General features: G+C 35.9%; 1 protein-coding gene across 3 annotated transcripts in view; it reads left to right on the forward strand.

The window, feature by feature from the left end:
• SYT16 (synaptotagmin 16) overlaps positions 1-26,078 on the forward strand; it is a 127,827-nt gene that overhangs the window by 72,649 nt on the left and 29,100 nt on the right. For 2 of the 3 annotated variants that reach the window (XM_027842913.1, XM_027842915.1), the window contains one exon: positions 6,651-6,907. In XM_027842913.1, the coding sequence (XP_027698714.1) occupies positions 6,651-6,907 (257 nt within the window). Of the gene's footprint in view, positions 1-6,644; positions 6,908-26,078 lie in introns of all 3 variants that reach the window. The other variant, XM_027842914.1, reaches the window with a different exon arrangement.

Here is a 26,078-nt window from a genome sequence, read left to right on the forward strand (position 1 = left end):
GAAAAGGATTTATAATATTAATATAGCTCTACCATTTTCAGTTATGAATAGCTTTTCAGAGTATACATGGTTTTATAGCCCTTTGGGCATAGTTCCAAATTGCTCTCCAGAATGGTTGAATCAGTATACAACTTCACAAATAGTGCATTAGTATTTTAATTTTCCCACATCCCATCCCACATTTGTCATTTTCCTTTTCTGTCACATTAGCCAAGCTGAGAGGTGTGAGGTGGTAGTTCAGAGTTGTTTTAATTTTTATTTCTCTCATCAAGACTGATTTAGAGCATTTTTTCATATGACTATAGATAACTTTGATTACTTTGTCCAAAAGCTGCCTGTTTATATCCTTTGGCCATTTATCAATTGAGGAATGGTTCTTATTGCTATACATTTGACTCATTTTTCTATATGTTTGAGAAAAGAAGTCTTTATCAGAAAAATTCCCTGTAAAATTTTTTTTCACAACAATCATTACCAACTATATATTTCCCTCCATTCTATTTCCCCCATGTTCATCCTACTTTGCTCTCTCTTTTTACCCTGTCCATTGTCAAAAGTGTTTTGCTTCTGACTTTTACATCCCCCAAACTGCCCTCCTTTTTATCAGCTCCCTCCTTCTCTTATCCTCTTCTTTTCCTACATTCCTATATGGGAAGATAGATTTCTATACCGAACTGAGTGTGTATATCATTCCCTCTTTGAACCAATTCTGATGAGAGTAAGGTTTATGTACTCCCCTCCCCAATTCCTCCATTTTCTCCTCCACTGTCAAATCTCTTTCAGGCCTTTTTTATGTCAGATAATTTGTCCCATTTTATCTCTCCCCTCTTCCTTCTCCCAGTGCATTCTTCTTTCTCATCCTTTAATTTTATTTTTTTTAGATAATTGTACCATAAAATTCAACACATATCTCTGCTTTCTGTTTATGTATACTTCTTCTAACTGCCCCAATGATGAGAAAAGTTTTAGGAGTTATACATAGCATTTTCCCATGTAGTAATATAAACACTTTAACCTTGTCAAACTCCTTATGATTTATCTTTCCTATTTCCTATTTTATGCTTCTTCTGCACCTTGTATTTGAAAGTCAGATTTTCTATTCAGCTCTGGTCTTTTCATCAGGAATGCTTGAAAATCCTCTATTTCATTGAATTTCCATCTTTTCCCCCTGAAGGATTACATTGGTTTTGCTGGGTAGGTGATTCTTGGTTGTAATCCTAGCTCTTTTGCCCTCCCAAATATCATTCATTTTGACTGCTTGCAGTATGGGAGCTGTGTAATTTAGCTATAATATTCCTGGGAGTTTCCATTTTGGGATCTCTTTTAGGAGGTGATTGGTGGATTCTTTCAATTTCTATTTTACCCTCTGGTTCTAAAATATCAGGGCAGTTTTCCTTGATAATTTCTTGAAAGATGATGTCTAGGATCTTTTTTTGATTCTGACTTTTAGGTAGTCCAGTAATTCTTAAATTATCTTTCCTACATCTATTTTCCAGGTCAATTGTTTTTCCAGTTGAGATATTTCACATTTTTTTCTATTTTTTTCATTCTTTTGATTTTATTTGATTGTTTCTTCATGTCTCACAAAGTCATTAACTTTTACTTGCCCAATTCTAACTTTTAAGGAATTATTTTCTTCATTGAGCTTTTGTCCTTTTTTCATTTGTCTAATTCTACTTTTTAAGGAGTTCTCATCAGTGAATTTTTGTATATCTTTTTCCATTTGGCCAATTCTGCTTTTCACAGTATTCTTCTTTTGATTGGGTTTTTGTGCCTTTTTTTTTTTTAACCATGTGGCCTAGTCTCTTTGTTAAGGTGTTATTTTCTTCAGTATTTTTGTGCCTCCTTTACCAAGCTGTTGACTCTTTTTTTCAGAGTTTTCTTGCATCACTCTCATTTCTTTTCCCAATTTTGCCTCTACCTCTCTTACTTGATTTTTAAAATCCTTTTTGAGCTCTTCCGTGGCCCGAGACCAATTCATATTTTTCTTTGCAACTTTAGATGAAGAAATTTTGACTTTGTTGTCCTCTTCTGAGTGTGTTTTGACCTTCCTTATAAACAAAGTAACTATGGTCAGAATTTTTTCTGTTGTTTGCTCATTTTCCAGTCTATTTCTTGACTTTTAACTCTATGCCAAAATGGGGCTCTGCTTCCCAAGTGGATGGGGCACTGTTCCAAGCTTCAGGTTTTTTATGCAGCTGTTTTCAGAGATAATTATGGGGATGTGTAAGTTTTTGGCTCTTCCAAGGTGGTATGATCTAGGGATAGGTGTGTTTACTACTCTCCTTACTATGCATAACACAAGCACTGTTTTTAACCCTGGCACTGTGATCAGGGTCCCTGATCACAGCACCAAGCTCTGCTGTGCTAGTGCTCCTCCTTGCACTGAGACTAAGACCCAGGACTGCAACCCAGATCTAAGTATAAATAATGCGACAGAGTCTGGCCCTGGTGCTAGCAAAGGGACCCTTGTAAATCTCCTTCTGATCCATTGTCTGATCCCTTTACTGTCTGTGGGCTGAGAGGTCTGGAAATAGCCACTTCTGCCACTGTTGATTCAGTGGTTTCTAAGGCTTGCTCAAGGTTTGCTTGGGCCTAACCTGTGATGGTATGCTCCGTAATGGACTGGGCTCCTCTCTCATCCTGGAACAACAGATCTTTCCTGCTGATCTTCTAAGTTGTTTTGGGCTGGAAAATTGTTTCACTCCATCTTTTTGTGGGTTCTGCTGCTCTATAATTTGTTTAGAGTCATTGTTTTAAGGGATTTGGAGGGGTATGGAGGAGAGCTCAGGTGAGTCTCTGCCTTTACTCTGCCATCTTGGCTCTGCCTCCCAAGACTTTAAGTTTTATTTAATATTAAACTAAAACTTTTGGGACATCCTGGATATCTTGGATTTTTGCATATGTGTTCCCCTCTATTTTCCTTTTTTAAAAATAAGAGTAAAAATCATCCTTTGTGGCCATTATTCTAATCATCTTACCACATGAAATGAAATGTATTTGTAAAAAAAATTTAATGAGAATTTATAGAAATGATTCTAGGAGGTATGACCTAAGGCAACATAAGTAACAAAACAACCACCCAATTGAAAAAAAAAATCAAAGTAACTCTGAATTTTTGCTTAAACAATAGGTATTTATTGTTCTTGAGAGACAGCTTGGAATAGTGGAGAGAAGACCAGTATTTTAGTGACAGATATCAAAGGTCAAGTCCTGCTTCTGATATGTACTAGTTGTATAGCCTAGGGGAAGTCATTTTATCCCTCTTATTACCCCAGAGAACTTTCTATGACTGTAAGTTACAAACAAGTCATCGACATTCACGCGGTTGCCAATGTGTTTGAGTGGAGGGAAGGAGTTTCTACACCAAGAAGTTCCCTAGACATACACAAGAAGTCACACATCTCTACAAACTCCCTGCTTGACAGTGTCTAGATGCTGTGCAAAATACAGAAGTGTGAAACAATCTCTGACCTGAAGAAACCTAAATAGAGATACAAGGTACATGGATCACAAGAAAACATAATAATATAGGAAAACATTTAATTAAATGAAAAATTATATGACATAGATTATAGGAGTATTTGGATGAGATCAGAATAGGAGCTCAATGACAGAAGTAGAAAGGTTTGGAAAAATGAATAATCAGCCAACTAGCATTTATTAAGTGCCGATATGTGCCAGGCACTGTGCTAAGAGCTTAGGATAGAAAGAAAGGCAAAAACAAAACCAAAAAGTGAAAATAAAATAAAACAATCTTTTCTTTCAAAAAGTTCACAGTCTAATGGGGGAGACAATATGCATATAACTATGTAAAAAATAAACTATTTACAGGATAAATTGGGTGTAGTTTCAGAGGAAAAGCACTAAGATTAAAGGGGCTTAGTTAAGCTTTTTTTCTTTCTTTTTTTTAATATGTTGGTTTATTTCTGGAGAATTTTTTTCCTTCCTCTTTTTTGTTTTTTCCTAAAATGGATAGTTATCTGGGACAGGCTAGGGAAAGGATGAAGTGGAAATTATAAGTGATATAAAAACAAAGGGTAATAATATATATGTATATATATATAGAAATATACACACATATAAATGTATTTATTTATTTTTAATTTTCAACATTCACTTCCATAAGATTTTGAGTTCAAAATTTTCTCCCCATCTCTCCCCTCCCCTACCCCAACAGGGCATGTAAACTGATGTAGGCTCAACTTATACATTCATATTAAACCTATTTTCACATTAGTCATGTTATAAAGAAGAATTAGAACCAATGGGAGGAACCACGAGAAAGAAGAAATAAAAAAATAGAGAGGGCAAATAATATTCTTCAATCTGCATTCAGACTCCATAGTTCTTTTTCTGGAGGTCGACAACATTTTGCATCATGAATCTTTTGGAGTTATCTTGGATCCTTGCATTGCTAAGAAGAGATGTCTATCAAAGTTAGTCACTGCATAATGTGACTGTTACTATGTACTATGTTTTCTTGGTTCTACTTACTTCACTCAGCATCAGCTCATATAAGTCTTTCCAGGTTTTTCTGGAGTCTACTTGTTCATCATTTCTTATAGCACAATAAAATTCCATTACATTCATACACTACAACTTGTTCAGCCTTTCCCCAACTGATGGGCATCCCCTCAATTTCTAATTCTTTGCTGGTTAAGCCTTTTTGCAGAAGATATGACTTTAGCAGAGACTTGAAGGAAATGAGGAAGCAGAGATGAACATGAAGAATTCCAAGTATAGGGGATAGCAAGGGAAAATGCCTGGAGTTCATAGATGGAGTGTGTGATGAATAACAAGGAAGCCAGTGTCACTGGATCACAGAGTATATGGAGGGTATAAAAAGTCTTAAAAGGTAGGAAGAGGTCAGGTTATGAAAGGTTTTTTTCCCTTTCATTTCATTTTAAAAAGAATTAATGTTATTTTTTTCTGAATTACATATAAAATATTTTTTAAGATTTGTTTTCTTAAAATTTTGAATTCCAAATGCTCTCCCTCCCTCCCCTTCTCCCCTCTTTGAGAAGATAGTCAATTTGATATAAATTATACATGTGCAATCATGCAAAACATTTCCATGTTAGCCATGTTGCAAAATAAAACACAGACAATCCCACTCCAGAAAAATAAAGAAAAAAATTAAAAGTATGCTTCACTTTAATCTGCAATCAGATACCATCCATTTTTTCACTGGAGATGGATAACATTTTCCATCATAAGTCCTTTAGAATTGTCTTGAATTATTGTATTGCTGAAAATAGCTGTCATGCACAGTTGATCCTCATACAATATTGCTATTACTGGGTACATTGTTCTCCTGGTTCTGCTCATCTCACTTTGCATCAGTTCCTGTAATTCTTCCTAGGTTTTTAAAAATGATTCTCCTCATCATTTCTCATAGCACAACAGTATTCCATCTCAACTTGTTCAGTCACTCCTTGATTGATGGACATCCTCTCAATTTTCAATTCTTTACCCCTGCACAAGAGCCACTATAAATATTTTTGTATGTAGAGGTCCTTTTCCTTTTTCTTTGATCTCTTTGAGATTCAGAAATAGTAGTGGTATTGCTGGGTAAAAAGGTATGCACAGCTTTATATAGTGCTTTGGAAATAATTCCAAATTACTCTCTAGAATGTTTGAACTAGTCCACAATTCTACCAACAGTGCATTAGTGTACCTATTTTCCCATATCATTTCCAACATTTGTTATAGTCCTTTTCTGTCAAGATAGCAAATCTGATTGTACTTCAGAGTTGTTTCAATTTACATTTCTCTAATCAACAGTGATTTAGAATGTTTTTCATATTACTATAGACAGCTTTGATTTCTTCTTCTGAAAACTGCCTGTTCATATCTTCTGACCATTTATAAATAGAATGACTTGTATTCTTTTAAATTTGACTCAGTTTTCTATATATTTGATAAATGAGGCTTTATTAAAGGAGGATAGGGAGACAACCAGCAGGCTGTAGTAACAATTCACGCACGAAGTGATAAGGGTTTGTACCAGAGTGGTTGCTGTGTTAGAAAAGAGAAGGGGACATATACTAGAGAAGTTATGAAGGTAGAAATGACAGGACTTAGCAACTAATTGGACTTGGGAGGTGAAAGAGAGGAATCAAGATGATCCCTAGGTTACAAGTCTGGTGACTAGGAGGATGATGGTAACCTTTCTAGCTTTCTAGATCTCTTCTTATGGGTAGCTTTGAGTATATGAAAAGAGAGGTAGTTGATAGTCTCTGGATTCATTCAAAGAATAGTTTTTATGCATTTCTAATAGTTTAAAATAAACATATATTCTATGGATAAAATTATACCTCTTTGGGACATATGCTATGATAGGGATCTTTGTGATGGAACTGAGACTTCTCTATTACACTAAAAGAATCTTATTTTAAATTTTTGATTAATAATCCCATTAGACAGTTAAATTTTCTCCTTGAGCTTAGATTATTTTTAATGTTGACAAATCACTAATTTTCCCATTATCACATTTGGTTCATATAGGTGGGATTGGCAGGATCTGAGCTAAAGAGATATATGTATTTGTCAACATCTTTGCTAATTTCTCCTGGATAAACAATGTATCAAAAGAAATAAAATGAATTTTTAATGCTTTTGAAATTATCTTCTTATTTCAGATTTAGACTTGGATGGATTAAGTCAACCAAGCTGCCTAGATAATGTCTCTTATGGTGAAGATGATCATATTTCTGTGGATTCAAGGACTGCATCTGAGAGTAGAGATGTTGGAGAGCAAAGAGCCAGTAAACATGAAGCCATCTTGACTCATAGCCTTGGTGTGCAAGCCACAGGAAGAAGTCTGGAAATAGAGACATCCTTCAGCAACCTAGGCTTTGAAGAACCTTATTCCACTGACACTTCTTCAGCCTGGAGCCCAGAGGCAAGTTATCAATTTTAACAACATCTCATTGATATTTTCTGTTTCTTACATCACCATAGTATCTTATGTATCTCTTCTTTTCCCCTTCCTGAGAGCCATCCCATATTACAAATATAATTTTTTTAGAGGAAAAAAAGTCAGCACAGCTTATTGATTCATTGAATAAGTTCAAGAACATGTACAATATGTAACACCTATGGACCTCCCAAATCTACAAAGGGATGTCTTTTCATGTCTCTTCCTTTGAGTCCCACTTTATCACTATAATTTTGCTTCATTTACTTTTGAATTTTTGATTTGTGGTTATTCCTTCCATTTACATTGTTGCAGTTACAGTGTATATTGTTTTCTTGGCTCTATTTCAGTCTTCATCAGTTCATATAGATCTTCCTATGTTTCTCTGTATTCATCACACACATCATTTTTTACATTCATGTACCACAATTTGTTTAGCCATTCCCCAGTTGATGAACATCTACTTTGATTCCAATTCTTAGCTATTACGAAAAGGGTTGCTATAAATATTTTGGTGTATGAGGGAGCTTTTTTCTTATTGATGGCTTTCTTGGCATATAAACCCAGTAATGGAGTCTCTGATTCAAAGGGTGACATTTTAGTTACTTTATTTGCATAATTCCCAATTGCTTTCCAAGATAGATACACCATTTCATAGCTCCACAAACAATGTAGTAGAGTGCCTCTCTTCTCACAAACCCTCCAAAATTAACTGTTGCCATTTTGGACATTTTTTTCCCTAATTTTAAGATTATGAGGTGAATCCTTAGTATTATTTTGATTTGCTTTCTCTTATTATTAGTGATTTGGATCATTCTTTCATGTGGTTGTGAGTACTTTAAAGTTCTCTTGAGAACTATTAATATTTTTTGAACATTTATTCTTTGGGGGAATGGCTATTAGTCATAGATATATTACATATGTATTTGCATAATACCAAACCCTTATCAGAGAAATTTGACAAAAGGATTCTACCCCCCCCAATTTGACCATTTCCTTTCCTTTTCTGGATACATTAATGTTGTCTTTAAAGAAAATTTCAGTTTTAAGTAATCAAAGTTATCTGTTTTATCTTCTGAAATTACCTTTTACTCTTGTTTAGTTAAGAATATATCTACTACCCATAGCAATAGAAGTATGTGATGTATTTCTCTTCTAACTTTTAACAGTATGCTCTTTAATAATAAGGTCACATATCTACTTAGAATGTATTGTGGAGTGTGGTATAAGATTTTGGTCTAAGCCTAATTTCTTCCAGACTGCTTTCCAGTTTTCTCAGCAGTTTTTATCAAATAGGGAGTTTTCCCCTACATAACTTATGTTTTCCACTTTATCAAACACTAGGTTATTGAATTCTATCATTTCTGAGTCTCCCTTATCTAGTTAGTTCCATTGATCTCGACTCTATTCTTTAATCATAAAGATGATTTTGATGACTACTGCTTTATAATATAGTTTAAGTGTGTAAGTGGTATCACACCTTTGTCCTTACTTCATCATTTCTCTTGATATTTTAGACAAAATAATAACAAAATTAAATTCATTTGGAAAAAACAAAAGATCCAAAGTTAGGTTGTTCTTTATTTCTATAGTGAGAGTTTTATGCTTTATACAAGTCTTTTTATGTACTTTGGGAGGTTTAGCCCCAGATATTTTGTAATTATTAGGAATGGTATTTCCCTTTCTACTATTGCTTCTTGTTTTTTACTATTATATAGAAATGCTGTTGATTTTTGAAGATTTATTTTGTAGCCTAAGCTTTGCTGAAGCTATTTTCTTAATTAGCATCTTTGCTGATTCTTTGGGATTTGCCAAGGAAACCATTATATCATCAGCAAATAGTTTTATCTCTTCTTTATCTTTATTCCTTTAATTACTTTCTCTTGTCTTATTGCTAGCATTCCTGAACTGTATTAAATAATAGTGGGGAGACTAAGTATACTTGTTTAACTCCCATATTTATTGGAAAAGGTTCTAGTGTATCCCCATTGCATATGATAGTTGCTTTTCATTTTAGATAAATGCTTTTTACAAATTCAGCAAAAGGTCACTCTATGCCTATACTTTGGAGGGTTTTTAGCATAAAAGAGTGTTGTACTTTGTCAAAGACTTTTTCTATATTTGTTTAGATAATAACGTACTGTAGATGTTTTGGTTTTAATATGATTGTGTTTATTCTTTTCCTAATGTTGAACCATCCTTGCATGCTTGGTGTAAATCCCCTTGATCATAAGTAATGATTTATTGGACAAATCACTGTAGTCTAAGAGGATTTTGTTTAAAATTTTTGAATCATTGTTCATTAGTGATGTTGACTTATAGTGTCCTTTCTATGTTTTACCTTTCATTGGTTTAGGTATTAGGACTACATTTCTCTCATAAAAGGATTCTGTTAGGGTGCTTTCTCTCTCAATTTTTAGAATCATTTGTGTACTTTGGTTACTGTTGCTTAAAAGTATGATAAAATTCTCCTGTGAATCCATAGGGTTCAGGAGTTTTTTTCTTTGATAGTTCCTCTACAGCTAGATTTATTTCCTTTTCTAAGATTGGGTTACTTAAACCCTCTTTTCTTTCTTTTTTTTTTTGGCTAGGCAATGGGGTTAAGTGACTTGCCCAGGGTCATACAGCTAATAAGTACTATGTGTCTGAGGTCAGATTTGAACTCAGGTCCTCCTGAATCCAGGGCTGGTGCTCTATCCACTGCGCCACCTAGCTGCCCAAGTCCTCCATCTTGTTTTCTGATAGTTTGGGTATTTTATATTTTTGAAAGCATGCCTCTATTTCTTTTGTGTTCTCAGTTTTGTTAGCATATAATTGAGCATATGTTCTAATTATTCTTTTTATTTCTACTGGTTTTGCTATGATTTCACCTTGCTCATTTGCTAATTTATTGATTTGATTTTCTGATTTCTTTTGTTTAGTCAGATTAGCAAAGGGTTTATCAATTTTATCAGTCTTTTCCAAAAGGAAAAATAGGTCTATTTAAAAGAGATAATCAGGGAAACTACATTTTGATGAAAAGTACTATAAAGAGGATTCTGGGAAGATGTCAGAGTAGGTCAGAAAATATCAAATTCTCCAGATTTCTCCCACAAAGAAGAAAAAATAGTGCCTCAGGACAAACATAGGGTGGTAAAAATAACAAGAGTTGGGTCAGAATAGTGGCCATCTTGGGACAAGAGGGAGAAGATTCAAAGTTTGATGTCTATGAAATGTTAAACACCTCCAGGCCAGTTCTGCTGAAACAGCAAGTGGCAAGCCCTGGGCCTAGCTGTGTTGGGAGGTAACTCTGGCTTCAGACACAGGAATTTTCACCTCCTGGACAGTGTGGAGAGTCAGGCATCTGAGCAGGGGAATAATGAGGGAAACTCTGCGAATAAGGGACTCCAGGCCCCGTGGTCCTATGGAGATGCACCCCTGAGCTAGAAGGAACCAGCACATGCCCTGTGAGTGCAGAAGCAGTGGGGCAGGGATGCTACTTACTGTGGGCACTTATAGGAGGGAGGAGTTCTTGGTTTTGGTTCCAGGCTAGAGGGGAAAACTGAAGGAGAATCTGAGCCCAAAGATAATATCCTCCATATCCCAGGACTAGAGGTGATCACAATAACAAGCTGCTATTAAAAAAAAAAAAGATCAGGCAAAAGAGAAAGAACCTAACCATAGAAAGTTATGATGGGAATAGAGAAGAGTGGGGTTTGTCTTCAGAGGAAGATTCAGAAACAAAAAAGGCCTCTCCTGCTCCAACAAGTAATGTCAAATGGTCACCTGCCCAAAAATAATTCATAGAAGAACTTAAAAAAGACTTTAAAAATCAAATGAGAGAGATTGAGGAAAAAATTTTAAAAATAAGAATAATCCAAGAAAAACAAGATTATGAAAACAAAGTCAACCAACTAGAAAAGGAGATCCAGAATCTTAAGGAACAAAATGACTATTATGACTTTTAGGATTTTGTTGCAAAAAGACCTGAAGTCAATAGCAAATTTGACATACAAGATCCAAAAGAAATATAAAGTACACATCAAAGACTAATGCAAGGGACTCAGTGAGAATAGATCGTTTGCTTTTTATACAACAAAATGTAAGTCGAATGTCTAAGATTGTTATTAGTGATTGGGTTGTGCAAAAGAAAGATTGGAGTAGAGCTGAGTATGATGTGATATTAAAAAGGATTTCAGGTGGCCCACAAAAAATGTAGAGGATGTAAAACAGACCTACACAACATGCCACTAATGGGTCACTTTGGCAGGCCACACATTGGGCAAGCCTGGTCTGGGAAAAGGTAAACAGAGTATTATACAAATGAGTTGTGAGAGGAAGAAGACACAGAGGAATTAGATGGAGGAGGAGGGCTGGTAATTCTGAAACCCTACTCTGATTGGGAGTGGGTTAAAGAAGGAACAATACATATATATCTAGAAGGGCATGAAAGTCTTCTAAATTCAGAAAGAAATAAAAGGATAAGGGCATGAGGAGGGTAAGAGGATAAGGGAAGGATCTTTGGTGGGGGCATAGGTTAAGTAATAGGAGGGCAAGGTAGTAAGTAGAAGTAAAATAGAGGAGTCAGGAACAATAGGAAACAGGAGATACACACAAACATAAAATAAAGATTAAAAGTAGAATTTATTAGGGAAAAAAGCAGGAGTAGAAATCATGATCTCAGACAAAGTTAAAGTTAAATTAGATTTAATCAAAAGAGAAAAAAAGAGAAATTACACTATATAATCAGCCATGTTAATCAATATTGTTTTAGAGACTATTTAAAATAACCAGTCAGTATAAGGTTGGAATATTGCTGTGGTATAGGAAATGATGAGTTGGTGGAATTAGAAAAAATATGAAAAGACCAGGATCAATGAAGGAAAACATTATTCACCCTCAGAGAAACAGAGAACAAACAACTATAGTATGGTCTTACATAGATGCATATGAATGTATATGTCTACTTGTGAGTGTGATTATAGATATCTAAGTATATGTATGTGTATGTCAGTGTGTATATATATGTGCATATGATTATGGGTATATGTGCATATATGTATGTTTGTATGTATATATGTGTATATGTGTGTGTATATATCTCTCTCTATCTCTACCTGTATCTTTATATCTCCATGCTTAATTGTAGCAGTTTTTCATGAGGGTTGGGGAGGAGGAAGGTGGAAAAAAGAACAAAGTAAAAAGTACATAGCAGAGAACAAAAGTAAGCTTATAAGGAATCAAAGAAAAGATGGGCAGCAGGGCATACAATGTGTAGTACTTAATAAATAGGCTTTCTTGAAATGGAAATGTATTGCTGTATATTTTGAATTCCCTCTCATGTTCTGCTGTGCACATGGCAATGATTTTTTTCTCTTTTCTTATTTTGTATTTGTTTTAGTATTTAAGTTTATAATGTTTCTTTTTCTTTTCTTATTGTATATTTAAGTTTTAGTATTTAAGTTTAAAATAAATTAATAAAAAAATAACATAAACAATGAAATAATATAAACATTTTTATAGCAGACTTCTTTGATAAAGGCCTTATTTCACAAATATGTAGGGAAATGAGTCAAATTTATAAAAAAAAGAGCTATTCCCCATTTGATAAATGGTCAAGAGATATAAACGGGTAGTTTTCAGAAGAAGAAATTTAAGTTATCTATAGTCGTATAAAAAAACTATAAATTACTATTGATTAGAAAAATGCTAATTAAGACAACTCTGAGGTACCACCTCACACCTACCAGAAATGATAAATGCCATAGGGGAAGTGGGAAAATAGGTACACTAATGAATTGTTGATGGAGTTGTGAACTGATCCAACCATTCTGGAGAACAGTTTGTAACTACACTCAAAGCACTATATAAAACTGTGCATGCTCCATCTCTAAAATTGGAGTTTTTTCATTTATGATTTTTGCCCCCTTTCTGCTGTAAATGCAGTATTATGTTCCTTCAGTTACTTTACTTCAATCTTTTTAAGGTGGTCCTATCCCCACTGACTCTCTTCTCCTCATGTTGTTACCCCTATCCCTTTATATTTTTTTATTATTATTTACTCTCTCCTGCTTTTATCTGATTATTTATTTCCTCCCCTCATTTCCCCTTTCAGTTAGTCAAATATATTATCCCTTCCTCTTCTCCCCTTCATCTAGTCCTGTTTATTAGTTTTTTTAAAATTTAATTATTGTGACCCTTTCCAAAAAAGGATTTCTTTCACTCTCTTCTATCACAACCATTTTCTCTTCCTCATTTTCTGATTCACAACTCCTATAACAATTTGGTGTCTCTTCTCTGTATTCTTCATACAGTGAAAGTTTCCAATGTTTCCATTCTAGATGCTTCCTTCTAGGTGCTTTCTGCCCCTGCCTTGTAGGGCTTACTCTATGATACATTTCTTTTCCATTGTACCTCACTCTCAGACCAATACCAGTTATTGTAGGCATCAGAGAGGACACTGCCCCATGATAGGGTACCTCCACCCCACCCCTACTGATATATATCCCTCTTGTTGTTCTTTTTTCTTCTTCTACATTTGACTGAAAATCTCCCTGTACTCATATTCTCCCACTCCTCTAGGTTCTAGTGGTCTCTAGAACTCCCAACTCCCCCCTCTCAGGACAAGTAGGTTTTTTCAGGCACCAGATTCCCCAGACCTTATCCAGTGTAAGATCCTTATCTCCCCTCACCCATAGGAGTATTTATGGAACCCTTTCCCACATCCAATATGTTTTTCTTCTTTTCCCTCCCTTTTTATTCCACTCCATCCTCCTTGCCCATTCTGCTATGAACTCTTCTCTTTCTGAGACCACAGAGGTCACCTTCCCCTCATTGCTAGTCCTCGATTTGGTCCTGGACCATCACTCACTCTTTATCTTCCTGTTCCCCTCCCACCTTTCATGTACTTTTTCATGTTATAATGTAGTCTCACAAAAGAAACATTCATCTGGAAACAGAGTGTTATCAGGTTCTGTCTATAATGCCCCCTCTCTGCCTCTTCACTATGACCTCTACCAGATTTCTGCCTTCACCCCTTTCTCCTCCTTGTATACACACAGAAAGAACTAGTGCTAGTCTCTCTGTTTTCACTCTGTTGCTGTTGTCTAAATTTATTCACTCCTCTTGCATTTCTGTTGTTTGAGGTGCTTGAGAAGCAAATAATCTCTCCAGTTTTGGTTTTCTTTCTAAAAATGTTTCAAACTCCACTTTATTATTGAATATCCATCTTTTGTCCTGTATAATTAAGCTCAGATTTGCAGGATAGGTCGCCCTTGGCTGCATTCTGAGCTCCAATGCCATTCAGAACACATTATATTGCCTCCTCCTTTTTCTAATGGTTGCAAAATAGTCTTTCCTTTGTATTTGAAGGTCTTTGTCCTGATGACTTGCAGAATTTGTTGTTTCTAAATTGAATAGTGAAATTTAACCACTATGTGGTTGAAATAGCCTTTCTTTCTGAAGGTGATCTGTGAAATCTTTTAATTGGGATTTTATTTTCTATGTTCAAAAATTCTGGGAAGTTCTCTTCTATTATTTCTTTTATTATGATATTAAGTTTTTTTCTCCTATCATCATGTTATTCTGGGAGATCTATGTTCTTGAGGTTGTTTCTATGTATCCTGAGATCCATAACTTTAGCTTGCAGAATGAGCGTATTTTCTTTTAATGTTCTTGTTTTTTTGCTTCTCTTTTAGCTTGCCCTTCACTTCTATATTTGTACTCTCCATCTTCTTTTTTCCCTTGATGAGGATTGCTATTGCAATTCAAAATTTTATATTTTACTCATTTTTTCTGTGCAGGACATAAATTCTGCTCTCATAATTCCCATTTCTCTTTTAAACATCTCAAGAACAGTGTATTATGGTTCCACGTTCTCTCAAATTTCATAGGGTCCTCTGTTTCATCATGTGTTAAATCATTTTCCTTCATTTTGACATATTTATTCAGAGGCTTGAACTTGTTTACTAAATCTGGAGGCCATATTTCCTTTTGTTGTTACTGTTTTTTTTTTTTTCTGTTGACCTATCTGTTTATATTCAAGGTCTTTGATATTTCTTCTTCCTGAAATCTTTGGTACTTTCAGTCTTCGCCTCCCCACTTATTTTCCTTATTCACATCCTGACTCCTTTCCTTCTGATTGCGATTTTCCTGTGATTTACCATATCAGCCTTCTCCCATATAGTGCAATTCATTACTCACCAGCCTAAGTCTCTTGCCCAACTGACATTTGTGTGTTCAAAACTCGCACTAGATGGATGCTGTACTCTTTCCCTCAAGCTTAGTAGAGTGCTATGCAGTTCCCCACACCCACTGTGTCTGCCCTGTTAACCTGTCACACTCTTTTTGTTACCAAGTTTTCTGGGCAGTTTAGAGCCTGCTTTCCTCTGACCAGCAGTTCAGAGCTTTTCAGCACTTGTGCTTCCAGATTGTAGCCCCTGGCAGATTTTTGCTTCTTAAGGGCTATGATCAAGCTAGCTATTGAGGCCTAAGTAAACTTCCACAACCTATAGCTTGGGTCTCTGTAACACTGGGAAGAGGGAGAGGAGAATGCAGTGCCAGGGTGGGTTTTGTTTTAAGCCTGTGCCTCTGTGTTGTTCTTTGGGTCTGTTAGTGTGGCCTTGCTGCTAGTAGTGTGGGGGCAGGGCAGCAAAAAAGTGCTGAGTGAACTCAGGATCAGTAAGTGTCAGTTCCTGGGTTTTTGACCTTCTTTTGGATTCTTGGTGTCTTAGACCATGGAAGCAGCTAAAGTTATTTTATCTTTGGCACATAATTTCTGTTTTGGAGAGGTCTGAGAGGTAGTGAGATCCAGAGAAAATGTCTACTCCACAACCTGATTGCTCACCTATTATCAATTTTAAGTCATTACCTTGTGCTGCAGGGGAAAAATATGTATATGTATACACACATATGAACATATGCATATGTATATATTTTCCTAATGAATGAGTTGCTATCCTATCAAGAAGCATAGTTAAAAGAGATAGTAGACCTCAGTAGTCTGCTGAACATTTTTTCTTACTTCTTTTTCTATAGAGAAATGTCTTATAATTATTATTCTTTTTTGGGGAATTTATTTAGTATTTTATTTTCCCCCATTTATGTGTAAAACAGTTTTTAACATTCATTTTTAAAATTTTGAGTTCCAAATTATCTTTCTTCTTCCTTCCTCCCCCCTCATTGAGAAGGCAAGCAATTCAATATAGGTTATACATATGTAGTAATACAAAACATATTCATAATAGTCATATTGTGACAGAAAACATAGACCAAAAAAAAAAACTCAAGAAAAATAAACAAAGTAAAAAAAGTATGCTGCAATCTGCATTCAGGCACCGTCAGTTCTTTCTTTGGGAATGGATAGCATTTTTCACCATAAGTTGTTCAGAATTTTCTTGGATCATGGTATTGCTGGGAATAGCTAAGTCATTTGCAGTGGATCATCTTACAATATTGGTGTTACTTTGTACATAGTATATTTCACTTTGCATCAGGTCATGTAAATGTTTCCAGATTTTTCTGAGAGCATCTTGCTCATCATTTCTTATAGCAAAATAGTGTTCCATCACAATCACATACCACAGTTTGTTCAGTTATTCCTTAATTGATGGACATTCTCTCAGTTTCCAACTCTTTGCCACCAGAAAATAGATGTTATAAACATTTTTGATTATACATGTCCTTTTCCTACTTGTTTTATATCTCTTTTGGAATGCTGACATAGTAGTGGTATTGCTAGGTCAAAGGGTATCATAGCCCTTAGTTCCAAATTGCTCTACAGAATGGTTGACTTAGTTCACAACTCTACCAACAGTGTATTAATATCTCATTTTTCCCACATCCCCTCCAACATTTGTTTTCCTTTTCTGTCCTATTAGCCAATCAAACAGGTTTGAGGTAGTACCTCAGAATTGTTTTAATCTGTATTTCTCCAATCAATAGTGAGTTAGAGCATTTTTTTTCATATAGTTATAGATAGCTTTGATTACTTTATCTTAAAACTGTTCATATCTTTTGATTATTTCTCAATTGGAGAACGGCTTTTACTTTTACAATTTTGACTCAGTTTTCTGTATAGTTGAGAAATGAGGCCTTTATCAGAGAAACTTCCTTCAGAATTCTTTTCACAGTTTATATTTCTATTTCTCTCCATTTTATTTCCCCCACTTATTCTATTCTCTGTCTTTTTTCACCCTGTCCCCTCTCAAAGGTGTTTTGCTTCTGACTACCCCCTCTCTTCCCTTCCTTCTTTACTGTGGGGAAAGATAGATTTCTATACCCAACTCAGTATGTATGTTATTCCTTCTTTGAGCCAATTTTGAAGACAGTAAGATTCACTCACTCCTCCCTCACCTCCCCCATCTTCCCCTCCACTATAAAAGCTTTTTCTTCCCTCTTTAATGTGTGAGATAATTTGCCCCATTCTATCTGTCCCTTTCCCCTTCTCCAAGGACATTCTCTCACATCTTATTTTTTTTTTAGATATCATCCCTTCATATTCAACTCACACAGGTGCTTTCTGTCCATATATAGTCCTTCTAACTGCCCTAATAATGAGAAAGTTCTTATGAGTTGCAAGTATCATCTTCCCGTGTAGGAATGTAAACAGTTTAAACTTAATAAGTCTCCTATGATTTCCATTTCCCATTTACCTTTTTATGCTTTTTTTGAGTCTTGTAGTTGAAAGTCATATTTTTTTATGCAGCTTTGGTATTTTCTTCAAAAATGCTTGAAAGTCCTCTATTTCACTGAATGAAGCAATAAAACAAAACAACAAAAGAAAGAGAGAGCAAATAGTATGCTTCCACAAGCATTCACACTCCATATTTCTTTCTCTTAATGTGGGTAGCATTTTCCATCCTGAGTCATTTGGAGTTGTTTTAGATCCTTGCATTGCTGAGAAGAGCCAAGTCTGTCAAAGTCAGCCATCGTACAATGTGACTGTTAAATGTTCTCCTAGTTCTGCTCATTTCACTCAGCATCAGTTCATATAAATCTTTCCAGGTTTTTCTGGAAGTCTGCCTGCTCATCATTTCTTATAGCACAATAGTGTTCCATTATATTGATATGCCACAATTTGTTCAGTCATTCCTCAGTTGAGGGACATCTTCTCAATTTCCATTCTTGGCCACTACAAAAAGAGCTGTTATAAATATTTTTGTACATGTGGGTCCTTTTCCCATTTTTATGCTCTCTTTGGAATACAGACCTAGAGGTGGTATTACTAGGTCAAATGGTATGCACAATTTTATAGCCCTTTGGGCGTAGTTCCAAACTGCTCTCCAGAATGGTTGGATCAGTTTACAACTCCTGGCCTAGTCTTTTTTAAGGCGTTATTTTCTTCAGTATTTTTTGTATCTTCTTTACCAAGCTGTTGACTCATTTTTCATGATTTTCTTGCATCAGTCTCATTTCTCAATTTTTCCTCTACCTCTCTTACTTGATTTTTGAAATCCTTTTTGAACTCTTCCATCACCTGAGACCAATTCATATTTTTCTTGGAGGCTTTGGATGTAGGAGCTTTGACTTTGTTGTCTTCTGAGTGTGTGTTTTGATCTTCCTTGTCACCATAGTAACTTTCTATTTTTTTCATTGTTTGCTCATTTTCCCAGCCTATTACTTGACTTTTTAACTCTATATAAGGTAGAGCTATACTTCCAGGGTGGAGAGTACACTGTCCCAAGTTTCGGGGGTTTTTGTAGCTGTTTTAAGAAATACTTCTAGGGGCCTGTAAATTTTCAGTTCTTCCAAGGTGGTATGATCTAAGGAGAGATGTGTTTACTATTCTGGCCTGTGCTTTGTTTTGTGAGTGACCACAAGTACTCTTTTTTGCCTTGGAACTATGATGAGGATCCCTGCTTCACTTTGGCTGCAAGCTCTGGTGTGCTAGTGGGACTGCCACCCAGAACTGTGACCTGGATCCGAGTATGGACAAAACAACAGAGTCTTGCCTCAACGTTAGCAAAGAAACCCCTGTAATCTCCTTCTGACCAGCTGTTCAACCCCCTTACCATCTGTGGACTAAGAGCTCTGGAAGCAGTTGATGCCACTGCTGATTCAGTGGCTCCCAAGGCATGCTTCTGGTTTGCTGAGGCTGAGTCTTTGCTGGTGTGGCCTGCACTGGACTGTGCTCCACTCTCAGGCAGGTGTGGCAGACCTTTCCTGCTGACCTTCTAAATTGTCTTTGGCTGGAAAATTATTTCACCTCATCCTTTTGTGGGTTCTGTGGCTCCAGGAATTGTTTTATAGCATTATTTAAAGGTGTTTGGAGGGTTTTGGTGAGAACTCAGGCAACTCACTGCCTTTTCTTTGCCATCTTGGCTCTGCCCCAATATTCTATCAATTAATTAATTAATTTTTAGTTTTCAGCATTCACTTCTGCAAGATTTTGAGTTCCAACTTTTCTCCCCATCTCTCCCCTCCTTCTACCCCGATAGTGTGCATTCTGAATACCCCTTCCCCTAGTCTGCTGTCCCTTCTATCATCCCCTACTTCTCTTATTCCTTTCCTCTTCTATTTTCCTATAGGGCAGGATAAACTTCTATACCCCATTACTTGTATATCTTCTTTCCAAGTTTCATGTAAAAACAGTTTTTAACATTCATTTTTAAAACTTTGAGTTCCAAATTCTCTCCCTTCCTCCCTCTCCACCCACCCTCATTGAGAATTCAAGCAATTTAATATAGGTTACACATGTGGAGTCATGCAAAACATTTATATAATGGTCATGTTGTGAAAGAATAACTATATTTCCCTCCATCCTATCCTGTCCCTCATTTATTCTATTCTCTCCTTTGACACTGTCCCTTTTCAAAAGTGTTTGCTTTTGATTATCCCCTCACTCAATCTGCCTTCTATCATTCTCCCCTTATTCTCTTTCCCCTTTTTCCTGTAGGGTAAGATAGATTTCCAAACCCAATTGAGTGTGTATGCTATTTCCTCCTTAAGCCAAATACAATGAAAGTAAGATTCACTCATTCCCTCTCACCTCTCCTCTGTTCCCCTCCACTGTAAAAACTTTTTCTTGCCTCTCTTATGTGAGATAATTTACCCTATTCTGCCTCTCCCTTTCTTCTTCTCCCAGTACAATCCTCTCTCTCACCCCTTAATTTTATTTTTTAGATATCATTCCTTCATATTCAACTCACCCTGTGACCTCCATCTATATATCTATATCCATATCTATATTCCCTCCAACTAACCTAATACTGAGAAAGGTTTCCATGTAGGAATGTAAACAGTTCAACTTTAATAAGTCCCTTATGATTTCTCTTTTCTGGTTACCTTTTTATGCTTCTCCTGAGTCTTGTATTTGAAAGTCAAATTTTCTATGCAGCTCTGGTCTTTTCATCAAGAATGCTTTAAAATCCTCTATATCATTGAATTCCCATTTTCCCCCCTGAAAGATTATACTCAGTTTTGCTAGGTAGGTGATTTTTGGTTATAATCCTAACTCCTTTGACCTCTGGAATATCATATTCCAAGCCCTCTGATATCTTAATGTAGAAGCTGCTAAATCTTGTGTTATCCTGATTGTGTTTCCACAGAACTCGAATTGTTTCTTTCTGGCAGCTTGCAATATTTTCTCCTTGATCTGGGAACTCTGGAATTTGACTATAATATTCCTAGGAGTTTTCTTTTGGGGATCCCTTTCATGAGGTGATCAGTGGATTCTTTCAGTTTCTATTTTTCCCTCTGCTTCCAGAATATCAGGGCAGTTTTCTTTAATAATTTCTTGAAAGATGATGTCTATGCTCTTTTTTTGATTATGACTTTCAGGTAGTCCAATAATTTTAAAATGATCTTTCATGGATCTATTTTCTAGGTCAGTTGTTTTTACAATGAGATATTTCACATTGTCTTCTATTTTTTCATTCTTTTGGTTTTGTTTTATAATTTCTTGATTTCTCACAGAGTCATTAGCTTCCATTGGTGCCATTCTAATTTTTAAGGAATTATTTTCTTCAGTGAACATTTGGACCACCATTGGCCAATTGGCCAGTTCTGCTTTTAAGGCATTCATCTCCTCAATAGCTTTTTGGACCTCTTTTGCCATTTGGGTTAGTCTATTTTTTAAGGTGTTATTTTCTTCAGTATTTTTTGGGTCTCCTTTAACAAGCTGTTGACTTTTTTTTCATGATTTTCTTGTATCACTGTCATTTCTCTTCCCAATTTTACTTCTACTTCTCTTACTTCTTTTTCTTTCTCTTTTTTTTCTTTTTTCTTTTGTTAGGCAATTGAGGTTAAGTGACTTGCCCAAGGTCACACAGCTAGTAAGTGTCAAGTGTTTGGTCTGAGGCTGGATTTGAACTCAGGTCCTCCTGACTCCAGTTCCAGTGCTCTATCCACTGCGTCACCTAGCTGTCCCTCTTACTTCTTTTTCAAAATTTTTTTTGAGTTCTTTCATAGCCTGAGACCAATTCATATTTTTCTTGGAGGCTTTGGATGTAGGAGTTTTGACTTTGTTGTCTTCTTCTGGTTATATGTTTCGGTCTTCTTTTTCATCAAAGTAGATTCTATAGTCTGAGTTTTTTCTCACTTTTTTATTAGTTTATTTTGATTTATCAATAATCACTTCCATATGCTTTTGAGTTTAAAATTTTTCTCCCCCTTCCTCTTCACCACCCTCCCCAAGATGGCACACAATCTGATATAGGCTATACATTTACATTCATATTAAGCATATTTTCACACTAGTGATGCTGTAAGTAAAAAATAAAACCAATTGGAGGAACCATCAGAAAGAGGAAACAAAACTCAACAGAAGAGAAAAAAAGATAGCAATTTGACTTCCATAGTTCTTTCTTTGGATGTGGATAGCATTTTCCATCACAAGGCCTCTGGAGATGTCTTAGATCCTTGTATTGCCAGGAAGGGTTAAGTTTATCAATATCAGTCATCGCACAATGTGGCTGTTATTGTGTATGACATTCTCTTGGTTCTGCTCACTTCACTCAGCATCAGATCATTCAAGTCTTTCCAGGTTTTTCTGATGTCAGCTTGTTCATCATTTCTTATAGCACAATAGTGTTCCATCACATTCATATACCACAACTTGCTCAGCCATTCTCCAATTGATGGGCATCCTCTCAATTTCCAATTCTTTGCCAAGGGGTACCACAGAAAGAGCTGCTATGAATATTTTTGTACATGTAGGTCCTTTTCCCATTTATGTGATCTCTTTGGGATATAGCCCTAGAAATACTATTGCTGGGTCAAAGCATATGCACATTTTTATAGCCCTTTGGGCATAGTTCCAAATTGCTCTCCAAAATGGTTGGTTCAGTTCACAACTCCACCAACAACGCATTAGTGTTCCAATTTTCCCACATCTTCTCCAACATTTATCATTTTCCTGTTTTGTCATGTTGGCCAATCTGATAGGTGTGATGTGGTACCTCAGAGTTGTTTTGATTTGCATTTCTCTAATCAATAGTGATTTAGAGCATTTTTTCATATGACTATAGATGGCTTTAATTTCTTCTTCTGAGAACTGTCTGTTCATATCCTTTGATCATTTATCAATTGGGGAATGGCTTGTATTCTTATAAATTTGACTTAATTCTCTATATATTTTAGAAAGGAGGCCCTTATCAGAGAGACTGATTGTAAAAATTCTTTCCCAATTTTCTACCTTCCTTCTAATCTTAGTTGCATTGGCTTTGTTTGTGCAAAATCTTTTCAATTTAATGTAATCAAAATTATCTATTTTACTTTTTGTGATGTTCTCTATCTCCTGTTTCATCATGAATTCTTCTGTTCTCCATAGATCTGACAGGCAAACTATTCCATACTCTCCCAGTTTGCTTATAGTATCAGCCTTTATATCTAAATCATGAACCCATTTTGGCTTTATTTTGGTATATGGTGTGAGATTTTGGTCTATGCCTAGTTTCTGCCATACTCTTTTCCAGTTTTCCCAGTAGTTTTTTTTTCAGAGTGGGTTCTTATCCCAGAAGCTGGAGTCTTTGGGTTTATCAAATAATAGATTACTATAGTCATTGACTATAGTGTCTTGCCTATTTAACCTATTCCACTGATCCACCACTCTATTTCTTAGCCAGTACCAAGCAGTTTTGATGATTGCTGCTTTATAATACAATTTAAGATCTGGAATGGCTAGGCCACCTTCCCCTACATTTCTTTTCATTAGTTCCCTTGATATTCTGGAACTTTTGTTCTTCCAAATGAATCTTGTTATTATATTTTCTAACTCTAAAATAATTTTTTGGTAGTTTGATTGGTATGGCACTGAGTAAGTACATTAGCTTAGGTAGAATTGTCATTTTTATTATATTAGCTTGGCCTACTCATGAGCAACTGATGTTTTTCCAATTATTTAGATCTGATTTTATTTGTGTGAAAAGTGTTTTGGAATTGTGTTCATAGAGTTCCTGGGTTTGTTTCGGGAGGTAGACTCCTAAGTATTTTATAATGTCTACAGTAAGTTAAAATGGAATTTCTCTTTCTATCTCTTGCTGTTGGGCTTTGTTGGTAATATAGAGAAATGCCAATGATTTATGTGGGTTTATTTTATGGCCTGCAACTTTGTTAAAGTTGTTTATTATTTCAAGTAGTTTTTTACTTGATTCTCTGGGATTCTCTAAGTATAACATCATGTCATCTGCAAAGAGGGATAGCTTTGTTTCTTCTTTGCCTATTCTAATACCTTCAATGTCTTTTTCTTCTCTTATTCCTAAAGCTAATGTTTCCAGTATGATGTTGAATAACAGTGGTGGTAATAGACATTTCACCCCTGATCTTATTGGAAATGCTTCTAGCTTGTCCCCATCACATATTATGCTTGCTGAAGGTTTTAGATAGATGTTATTTATTATTTTAAGGAAGACTCCATTCATACCTATGCTCTCTAGTGTTTTTAATAGGAATGGGCATTGTATTTTGTCAAAAGCTTTTTATGCATCTATTGAGATGATTATGTGGTTTCTATTAGTTTTGGTGTTGATATGATGAATTATGCTGATAGTTTTCCGTATTTTGGACCAACCCTACATTCCTGGTATAAATCTTACCTGGTCATAGTGTATTACATGTTTGCTCATGTTCCCAACCAATTACTTGACTTTTTAACTCTTTGTTAAGGTAGGGGTCTGCTTCCAGTGTGGAGAATGTACTGTCCCAAGTTTCGGGGGTTTTGTGCCATTATTTTTAGAAATACTTCTAGGGACCTACAAATTTTCAGTTCTTCCAAGGTGATATGGTCAAAGGTGAGGTGTTTACTCCTTTCCTGGCCTGTGCTCTGGTCTATGAGTGACCACAAGCACTCTTTTCTACCTTAGAACTGTGAGGATGATTCCCTTTCCACCACCACTACAAGCTCTGCCACACCAGCTCTCCTCCTCACCCTAGGACCACCACCCAGAACTGTGTCCCAGATCCAAGCACAGGCAAAGCAAGAGAGTCCTTCCTCAGTGCCAGCAAAAATATCCTTGCAGTCCCCCTCTTATCAACCTCTTGATCCCTCCACAGTCTGTGGGCTGAGAGCTCCGGAAGCAACTGTCACTATCACCACCCAAGACTGTGCCAGAGCTGGAGCTGAACCACACTTCTCTCTCACCCAGGTCTGACAGACTTTTCTTACTGACCTTCTAAGTTGTCTTTGGCATTTTTGGGTTGAGAAGTCTGGAAACAGCCATGACTGCCAGTGATTCAATCCCCTGAGGCCTGCTCTAGCTTTGCTGGGTCCTGTCTTTGATTGTATAGCCCACACTGAACTGTGGTCCTCTCCCAGCCTGGTACAATAAACCTTTCCTATCAGCCATCTGGGTTATCTTGGGTTGGAAATTTGTTTCACTTTGTCTTTTTGTGGGTTCTGCTGCTCTAGAATTTGTTTAGAGTCATTTTTTTTTTTACAGATATTTGGAGGGGTTTGAGGGAGAGTTCATGCAAGTCACTGCTTTTATTCCACCATCTTGGCTCTACCCTGAGAGGCCTCTATAATTATTATTCTTTTTTTTTTCCTTTTGCTAGGCAATGGGGTTAAGTGACTTGTCCAGGGTTACACAGCTAGTAAGTGTCAAGTGTCTGAGCCCAAATTTGAACTCATGTCCTCCTGACTCCAGGGCCAGTGATCTATTCACTGTGCCACCCTATAATTGTTATTCTTAATGGAGTGTTTTCATTCCTCATTTCACTGTAACAAATTCTAATTTGTTCAGAGTTTTTGAGTAATACAGCAGCCTGATTTATGAGATATTTCTGATTAATTAGGAGTTCTATGCATACTATATACAAGTTAACAGTTTTCAAAGAATAAGGGCAAAATAAAAGAGCAACTAAACCTCAGTTGAATACAATTTAATTTTTTATATTTATAAGTCTTCTGAGCCTTTTGCAGGATCCTAGTGTCATCAATATTGTTATCAGTTATTGTACAGGTTCATAGATAGAAATGTGTCAGGGTATGAGCTGAACTGTAATCACTAAGTGACATAGTCTAAAAAAAATTATTTCATTTTAATTTTTTCCAATTAACATGAAAAATACTTCCAATCAGTAATAGAGAAATTCAAATTAAAGCAGCTATGAGATTTAACTGTATTTAATTTAATAAATATTTATTAAGCACCTATGATGTGTCAGATAATGTGCTTAGTGCAGGATATACAATTAATGCAAATAAAGACAGTCCCTGCCATCAATGACCTTACAATATAAAGGGGGAGACAATGCACAAATGGAGGCAGGAAAAATAGAGAGAGTGTTAAGGGGAATAGGGACATTAGGGTGTACCGGGCAGTCGGGTATAGCAGATGCAAAGTAAAGTGATCTGAGAGTGCAGTTCCTGCCCTCTATAAAGGAAGGCATTGGGAGGAATTTGGTACTCTGCCCTCCAGCCCTCTATTCAGAGGGGAGAGGAGGAGGTGGAATCTTTCAAGGCTTGAGTTAACAACATGGTGGTGAGTTTAGAAGTGATGAGCTTATTCTGGGAGGGACATCTTGTTCAGTGATGTTTTAGGCAGGCAAGGTAACAAATGCAAAGTGGAGTGGAAAATACCCATTAGATTGGCAAAGTTGCTAAAAAAGGAAAATGACAAATGTTGGAGAGAGTATGAGAAAATAGGCATATTGTTGTCAAGCTGTGAATTGTTATAACAAAAAAGTTTTTTTAAAAAAAATCCAGTAATGGATATCTAACCACTACTTGCCTTTTCAT

Source organism: Vombatus ursinus, unplaced genomic scaffold (assembly GCF_900497805.2).
Source record: "Vombatus ursinus unplaced genomic scaffold, bare-nosed wombat genome assembly UNPS02014893.1, whole genome shotgun sequence".
Taxonomy (NCBI): Eukaryota; Metazoa; Chordata; class Mammalia; order Diprotodontia; family Vombatidae; genus Vombatus; species Vombatus ursinus.